Raw genomic sequence first — 9,693 nt, 5'->3', positions numbered from 1 at the left:
ACCTGACATTGTTTCACGCTCACATGGACATACCTGACATTGTTTCACGCTCACATCGACATACCTGACATTGTTTCACGCTCACATCCACATACCTGACATTGTTTCACGCTCGCATCCACATACCTGACATTGTTTCACGCTCGCATCCACATACCTGACATTGTTTCACGCTCGCATCCACATACCTGACATTGTTTCACGCTCACATCCACATACCTGACATTGTTTCACGCTCACATCCACATACCTGACATTGTTTCACGCTCACATCCACATACCTGACATTGTTTCACGCTCACATCCACATACCTGACATTGTTTCACGCTCACATCCACATACCTGACATTGTTTCACGCTCACATCCACATACCTGACATTGTTTCACGCTCACATCCACATACCTGACATTGTTTCACGCTCACATCCACATACCTGACATTGTTTCACGCTCGCATCCACATACCTGACATTGTTTCACGCTCACATCCACATACCTGACATTGTTTCACGCTCACATCCACATACCTGACATTGTTTCACGCTCACATCCACATACCTGACATTGTTTCACGCTCACATCCACATACCTGACATTGTTTCACGCTCACATCCACATACCTGACATTGTTTCACGCTCACATCCACATACCTGACATTGTTTCACGCTCACATCGACATACCTGACATTGTTTCACGCTCACATCCACATACCTGACATTGTTTCACGCTCACATCCACATACCTGACATTGTTTCACGCTCACATCCACATACCTGACATTGTTTCACGCTCGCATCCACATACCTGACATTGTTTCACGCTCACATCGACATACCTGACATTGTTTCACGCTCGCATCCACATACCTGACATTGTTTCACGCTCGCATCGACATACCTGACATTGTTTCACGCTCGCATCGACATACCTGACATTGTTTCACGCTCACATCCACATACCTGACATTGTTTCACGCTCACATCCACATACCTGACATTGTTTCACGCTCACATCCACATACCTGACATTGTTTCACGCTCACATCGACATACCTGACATTGTTTCACGCTCACATCGACATACCTGACATTGTTTCACGCTCACATCCACATACCTGACATTGTTTCACGCTCACATCGACATACCTGACATTGTTTCACGCTCACATCGACATACCTGACATTGTTTCACGCTCACATCCACATACCTGACATTGTTTCACGCTCACATCCACATACCTGACATTGTTTCACGCTCACATCGACATACCTGACATTGTTTCACGCTCACATCGACATACCTGACATTGTTTCACGCTCACATCCACATACCTGACATTGTTTCACGCTCACATCCACATACCTGACATTGTTTCACGCTCACATCCACATACCTGACATTGTTTCACGCTCACATCCACATACCTGACATTGTTTCACGCTCACAACACCTGAGTTCTTGTAGCTTTTCTTCTTCTGCTTCTTTTTACTGTTGATACATTCAAACTCTGCCTGTTGGAAGAACATCTTCACAGTCACCACACATTATTTGGAGTAGAGTGCATGTTAGAATCATTGTTTCTAAATTATATTACATTGAGTTCCTGACAAGAAGACAAAAGGCTGTCTATGAAACCTACCAAGAGTAAGACTCGTAAAACTCCACTGTGTGTGTGTGTGTGTGTGTGGGGGGAGGCAAGATGAAGGTGTTCCTGTGTTCTTTCATGTATGGTAATCAACAGGAAGATATTGTTCTAACCCAAGGACTTCAAACCGGAGAGATGACAGGATCTGCCCAATTTCCAGACGACCTCTTTTTGAAGTATTTTACGAACTCTTTTTGAACTATTTTATGAACCTCTTTTTGAACTATTTTACGAACTCTTTTTGAACTGACCTTTTCTTTGAATTGTTTACGACCTTTTTTGGGAAGTTTTTGCGACCTTTGTCCTTTGGAAACAGTCGTGGCCAGGTGGTCGGGGAGGGTCCAAAATAAAAGGAGGAGGCATGCAATCTTTTGGCAGAGCGTGCTGAGATACTGTACAAGGGTACAGTGTAAAGGCGACTCTCCTCAGTATATTGAGTCCAAATTTAATTCTGTCTCAGTTTGATTATTTGCTTCTTGTCTTGTTTAAAGGCCTACTGAAAGCCACTACTAGCGACCACGCAGTCTGATAGTTTATATATCAATGATGAAATCTTAACATTGCAACACATGCCAATACGGCCGGGTTAACTTATAAAGTGACATTTAAAACTTCCCGGGAAATATCCGGCTGAAACGTCGCGGTATGATGACGTATGCGCGTGACGAAGTCAGAGTAACGGAAGTTATGGTACCCCGTAGAATCCTATACAAAAAGCTCTGTTTTCATTTCATAATTCCACAGTATTCTGGACATCTTTTGCAATTTGTTTAATGAACAATGAAGGCTGCAAAGAAGACAGTTGTAGGTGGGATCGGTGTATTAGCAGCGGACTACAGCAACACAACCAGGAGGACTTTGTTGGAGAGCAGACGCGCTAGCCGCCGACCTCACCTTGACTTCCTACGTCTCCGAGCCGCCAAACGCATCGGGTGAAGTCCTTCGTCCTTCTGCCGATCGCTGGAACGCAGGTGAGCACGGGTGTTGATGAGCAGATGAGGGCTGGCTGGCGTAGGTGGAGAGCTAATGTTTTTAGCATAGCTCTGTGCGGTCCGGTTGCTAAGTTAGCTTCAATGGCGTCGTTAGCACAGCACCTTCGCCAGCCTGGAAAGCATTAACCGTGTATTTACATGTCCACGGTTTAATAGTATTGTTGATTTTCTATCTATCCTTCCAGTCAGGGGTTTATTTATTTTGTTTCTATATGCAGTTAAAGCCCGATGCTATCACGTTAGCTCGTAGCTAAAGCATTTCGCCGATGTATTGTCGTGGAGATAAAAGGCACTGAATGTCCATTTCGCGTTCTCGACTCTCATTTTCAAGAGGATATAGTATCCGAGGTGGTTTAAAATACAAATCCGTGATCCACAATAGAAAAAGGAGAGAGTGTGGAATCCAATGAGCCAGCTTGTACCTAAGTTACGGTCAGAGCGAAAAAAGATACGTCCATCACTGTCTCTCAAGTCCTTCACTGTAACGTTCCTCATCTACGAATCTTTCATCCTCGCTCAAATTAATGGGGTAATCGTCACTTTCTCGGTCCGAATCTCTCTCGCTCCATTGTAAACAACGGGGAATTGTGAGGAATACTAGCTCCTGTGGCGTCACGCTACTTCCGCTACAGGCAAGGCTTTTTTTTTATCAGCGAGCAAAAGTTGCCAACTTTATCGTCGATGTTCTCTACTAAATCCTTTCAGCAAAAATATGGCAATATCGCGAAATGATCAAGTATGACACATAGAATGGATCTGCTATTCCCGTTTAAATAAAAAAAAATCATTTCAGTAGGCCTTTAATAGATGTCATCAGTGTTTGAACCTGACAGTGGAACACCTCTTGGATTGGCTCACGGACGTCAAGAAACTGCAACTAGCCATGGCTGCCACATCTACCTGGGACTTGGCAGCCACAAGAATAATTGACGATTACGAAGGATTTTTTTAACCTGTCTTTTATTTTGAAACTTCTGTTTTTTAATGATCTGTGTTGAAACAGATTAAGGGCCGGATTTACTAAGATCCAAATACCTCACACTAAACAGCGTGTGCAATCTATAAAATAGTGTGGGGGTGTTGTGTGTGATTTACTAAGACTGCACGTGCAATTGAAAATTTAAATGAGGATTTTGCGCATGTCATGTGTCATCACCATGGAGACACTCATTTACTGCACATTCATGTTATCATGCTCCTCCTACCTGTGGCGTTATTGCTGTTTTCAAACATGTAGGAGACATCTACCACTTTTTATGGACATTTTAGAAGCAGTCGTGCAGTGCATGGACATTGACACCACTTTTTGTCTTACACCTGAAGGTGCATGGGAGGAAGGCTGTGCTCACCATGCAAAAAATGCATACTTTAAGATTTTATCATACAGGATTTATGTAATATATATTCTATGGAAAAAAAAAAAAACCTCATTAAAAAAATGTAATGACAGCAAAACTCATCTATTTAATTATTTTGAATCAGCTCCTTAAGTCATCTAGCAGCTCTGAAATGATAAAATGATGTTGCTGAATAGACAATGTGTGTAATATTTATAAGTGTTGTAGCATGGTCTGTCTTTGCACTCCTCTCTCACAGCAGAACTGTGTCAGTTTGCACATCCTTTTCAAACGTGCTAAATAAAAGGCAAAATAGTGCTCCCAAGTAGGTGATGAGTGTTGATAAATCACATGCTGCGAGCTGTATATTTGTATTTTCTCCAGCTAGTATTGCGATGATCAGCATATAGTTTGCATATTAATGAAGACAGAGGTGCAAAATGGATTGCACGCCTTATTCTGCTCACTTAACAGAGCCAATGCACTTTGCACATGTTTAGTAGATCAGCTTTGCGGGTGCTATCCAGTGTTGGTCATCTCACCTTAAACAAACTAATTAGTTAGTTACAAATGACTTCTCCCAAAAAGTTACATCATTGTAAGAGTAATTAGTTACTATGATGTTATTTTTTATTTTGTTATTTTATATGTTAAAGATGTTTATATTAACTGATTGAAGAATAAAAACACTACATAGAGTATTTTACAACATGCATCAGTGTGCCTTATGATATGCATAGAAATTAATTGTATCAAAAATTTATATTCCCTAGAGCAGGGGTCGGCAACCTTTACCACTCAAAGAGCCATTTTGGCAAGTTTCACAAATTAAAGAAAGTGATGGGAGCCACAAAAAAAATTTACAATTTAAAATGAAAAACACTGCATACAGAGCTTAAATGCTTTGTGCTATATTAACCAGGGGTCTCCGACACACGCACCGGCACGCACTTTAATGTGGACATTTGATGTTAGTGCAGCCCGCGAGTTTTGAATGAATGGCGCTTGATGACGTCATACTTGCCAATCCTCTCATTTTTCCCCGGGAGACTCCCGAATATCAGAGCGTGATGACACCGCCCTCTACAGTCTGCCCTAACAGTGTACCTGCTTGACTACACGTAAGTGACAGCAAGGCGTACTAACTCAGCAACCACACATCTTACACTGACGGTGCCAATACCCAGAATCCCATGCAGCACTAACTCTTCCGTACTAGTTCAGCAACCACACATCTTACACTGACGGTACCAATACACATCTGACACTGACGGTACCAATACACATCTTACACTGACGGTACCAATACCCAGAATCCCATGCAGCACTAACTCTTCCGCTCAACCAACGCAAGGAGAGGGGGGGGGGGTTGATGTGTGGGGGGGTTGTGGTAGCGGGGTGTATAATCTAGACCGGAAGAGTTAGGACTGCATGGGATTCTGGGTAATGGTTGTGTTGTGTTTATGTTGTGTTACAGTGCAGATGTTCTCCAGAAATGTGTTTTTCATTCTTTTTTGGTGTGGGTTCACAGTGTGGCGCATATTTGTAACGTAACAATGTTAAAGTTGTTTGATACGGCTACCGTCAGTGTAAGCTGTGTGGCTGATGAGTAAATATGCTTTGCTGTCTCCTGTGTGTGCGATTAATATCAACATGCAACATGCGGCTGGACTGGCACGCTGTATGTAAATGCTATAGAGGACAATTACTGCAGTGCAATCAGGGCACGCCCTTTATCTAGTATTTATAGTCTAAATAGGATTATTTTTTCCCTGGGAGTTATTTATGAGAGACACTGAGATCCATAAGTCTCCTGGGAAAATCGGGGGGTCGGCAAGTATGTAGCTGAGCCGCATCAGAGTGGTCAAAGAGCCGCATGCGGCTCCGGAGCCGCGGGTTGCCGACCCCTGCCCTAGAGCAAGGGTCACCAACCTTTTTGAAAGCAAGAGCTACTTCTTGGGTAGTGATTAATGCGAAGGGCTACCAGTTTGATACACACTTAAATAAATTGCCAGAAATAGCCAATTTGCTCAATTTACCTTTAACTCTATGTTATTATTAATAATTAATGATATTTACACTTAATTGAACGGTTTAAAAGAGGAGAAAACACGAAAAAAATGACAATTAAATTTTGAAACATAGTTTATCTTCAATTTCGATTCTTTAAAATTCAAAATTCAACCGAAAAAAAAGAAGAGAAAAACTAGCTAATTCGAATCTTTTTGAAAAAATTTAAAAAAGGATTTATGGAACATCATTAGTAATTTTTCCTGATTAAGATTAATTTTAGAATTTTGATGACATGTTTTAAATAGGTTAAAATCCAATCTACACTTTGTTAGAATATATAACAAATTGGACCAAGCTATATTTCTAACAAAGACAAATCATTATTTCTTCTAGATCAGGGGTCTCAAACTCAATTTACCTGGGGGCCACTGGATGCAGAAACTGGGTGAGGCTGGGCCGCAAGAAAAGATTTCTTAAAAAAAATCTAACATGCACTTTTTAATGAATTCACCTCCTTTGAATGGCTTTCCCGCCCTAGCAACCATCTCACTCACCATGTAGCTAGCTTTGACTGCTGCATCGCTCTTTTCGCTTGCTTTCTTGACGAAATCTTGTTGCCTCAGTAGACTGGTTTTAAAATTTGCAACCCGGTTCACTCCCCTAGTATTTTGCATACTCCTCAGCATGTCTAGTTGTCTAATGACGTTTCAAATTGTATTCCTTGTGCAACGCAACTTTCTCTGTATCAACTACAGAAAAGAGCTATAAGGATTATTCATAAAGTAGATTACTTAAAACACACTAACATATTATTTATTAATTCTGGTTTATTGAAACTACAGGAGCTAGTAAAGTTACAGACATTATGTGTCATGTTTAAGGCTAAAAGTAAAACATTACCAGCAAATTTACAAAAAATGTTTGTCATCACTTCTGAGAATGAAGAGCATAGAAGAAAAGGTCATTTCAATTCTTGACGAAATCTTGTTGCCTCAGTAGACTGGTTTTAAAATTTGCAACCCGGTTCACTCCCCTAGTATTTTGCATACTCCTCAGCATGTCTAGTTGTATAATGACGTTTCAAATTGTATTCCTTGTGCAACGCAACTTTCTCTGTATCAACTACAGAAAAGAGCTATAAGGATTATTCATAAAGTAGATTACTTAAAACACACTAACATATTATTTATTAATTCGGGTTTATTGAAACTACAGGAGCTAGTAAAGTTACAGACATTATGTGTCATGTTTAAGGCTAAAAGTAAAACATTACCAGCAAATTTACAAAAAATGTTTGTCATCACTTCTGAGAATGAAGAGCATAGAAGAAAAGGTCATTTCCAACATCAGTATTCAAGGACAACTTTAAAACAAATGTGTATATCAGTGGTGGGGGTTAAACTATGGAATTCTCTTTACAAGAGATAAAAGATTGTAAAAATATATTCCAATTGAAAAAATATATAAGGACAGAACAATGAGATCATATGGACAGCCATAAGTGTTTACATTTTGCTTTATATTTATTATTTTACTTATTTTTTGCCTAGTTTTGTATTTGTATCATCCTGTGAGGTGTATACTACTTATTTTGGTTTTTTTGTTCTTTTTGTACATCATGAAGTTTTGCACTTCTTGTGTTTTTTTGTTTGTTTTCGTTATATTTGGATGTAATTGTTTGTTTATATGATATCATTAAGTAAGACTACGTACTATGTTGAAGGGGGCAGAAAAATATAAGATTTTTCTTCATCCTGCTCCTTCTCAGGCATTGGTGTGTAAATGTATAATTTAAAAATTGAGGTATAATTGTCTATCGATCAAAGATGCACATCAATGAAGGAGATAAATAAAAATGAAATGAAATGAAATAAGACATGTCGGGGTGCCCCTGTGAAAGAAATATTGCATCAAAAATCGTCTCTGTCTGGAGCCAACGGGAGGAGGGTGGGGGGTGGAGTTTACAGTTACGGTAGCACAATTAGCCCCGAACGGGTTAACATCACCACGTCTGTATCAGCGCTGGGGTCCAGTGCACCACACTTTTGTATTGTCGCTCGCTCCTTCGGCGGAGTGCTCGTCTTCCCCGCCCGGACTGTTTACAACGGGGGCGGGAGCGAGCAGGCGGGCGAGGGAGGGAGGCAGGGAGGGAGGAAGGAAGAGCGTGTGTCATAGAAAAGCGGCAAAATGTTTCTCTGCTTGCATTACGCAAGTGACATCAATGCATACTTGCCAACCTTGAGACCTCCGAATTCGGGAGATGGGGGGGGGTTGAGTTGGGCGGGGTTAGGGGTAGCGGGGGTGTTTTTGTAGCCCGGAAGAGTTAGGGCTGCAAAGGATTCTGGGTATTTGTTCTGTTGTGTTTATGTTGTGTTTAGGTGCGGATGTTCTCCCGAAATGTGTTTGTCATTCTTGTTTGGTGTGGGTTCACAGTGTGGCGCATATTTGTAACAGTGTTAAAATATAAATAAAATAAAATATGACCACCCTCAGTGTGAAATGTATGGCTGTTCCTCAAGTATGTCTTGCAATAACCTGCGTGTGTCTCTAGAAGCCTCATACAACATGTGTCTGGGCTGGCACGCTGTTAGTATGGAGAAAAAGATGATGCGGTGACAGATTCTAGAGGACACTGATGACAGTGCCATCACGGCACGCCCTCGATATTGTCGAGAGCCTCATACCACAACGTGATTGGTAGATTTCTTCAGCTCCGCACACAACGCTGTCAAGCGCCATTCATTTAAAACTCGCGGGCCGCACTAACATTAAACTTTCATATTAAGGTGGGGGCCGCAAAATAACGTCTCCCGGGCCACAATTGGCCCGCGGGCCGCGTGTTTGAGACCCCTGTTCTAGATTTTCCAGAACAAAAATTTTAAAAGAAATTCAAAAGACTTTGAAATAAGATTTAAATTTGATTCTACAGATTTTCTAGATTGAATTTTAATCATAATAAGTTTGAAGAAATATTTCACAAATATTCTTCGTCGAAAAAACAGAAGCTAAAATAAAGAATTAAATTAAAATGTATTTATTAATTTTTTACAATAAAAAAAATAAATTTACTTGAACATTGATTTAAATTGTCAGGAAAGAAGAGGAAGGAATTTAAAAGGTAAAAAGGTATATGTGTTTAAAAATCCTAAAATCATTTTTAAGGTTGTATTTTTTCTCTAAAATTGTCTTTCTGAAAGTTATAAGAAGCAAAGTAAAATAATTAATGAATTTATTTAAACAAGTGAAGACCAAGACTTTAAAATATTTTCTTGGATTTTCAAATTCTATTTGAGTTTTGTCTCTCTTAGAATTAAAAATGTCGAGCAAAGCGAGACCAGCTTGCTTGTAAATAAATAAAATTTAAAAAATAGAGGCAGCTCACTGGTAAGTGCTGCTATTTGAGCTATTTTTAGAACAGGCCAGTGGGCTACTCATCTGGTCCTTACGGGCTACCTGGTGCCCGCGGGCACCGTGTTGGTGACCCCTGCTCTAAAGTAACAACATCACTGCACCTGTGTACCAAAATACAGCCTGGAAGAACTTTAGATAAAACTGTTAGCGAGTTTTGGGCAAATAAATGACATGGAATTCAAGTAAAATGTTAAAAACGTTCCTGAATGACATTCTGACAATAAAATTGCATTTGTGTACAAATATTGAGGTCTTTTCTTAAGCTAATTTGGATAACGCAAGCGAGTAATC

The 9,693-nt window shown here is 40.2% G+C and overlaps 1 protein-coding gene across 4 annotated transcripts in view; it reads right to left on the bottom strand.

Moving 5' to 3' along the window:
• LOC133629710 (copine-3-like) overlaps positions 1–9,693 on the bottom strand; it is a 43,578-nt gene that overhangs the window by 13,866 nt on the left and 20,019 nt on the right. For all 4 annotated transcript variants that reach the window (XM_062020632.1, XM_062020633.1, XM_062020630.1 and 1 more), the window contains one exon: positions 1,429–1,515. In XM_062020632.1, coding sequence (XP_061876616.1) covers positions 1,429–1,515 — 87 coding nt within the window. The remainder of the gene's footprint in view (positions 1–1,428; positions 1,516–9,693) is intronic.

The sequence above is a fragment of the Entelurus aequoreus genome, linkage group LG15 (genome assembly GCF_033978785.1).
Source record: "Entelurus aequoreus isolate RoL-2023_Sb linkage group LG15, RoL_Eaeq_v1.1, whole genome shotgun sequence".
NCBI lineage: Eukaryota > Metazoa > Chordata > Actinopteri > Syngnathiformes > Syngnathidae > Entelurus > Entelurus aequoreus.
The sequence above is the reverse complement of the archived record's forward strand: the minus strand, read 5'-3'. Positions and strand labels throughout refer to the sequence as shown.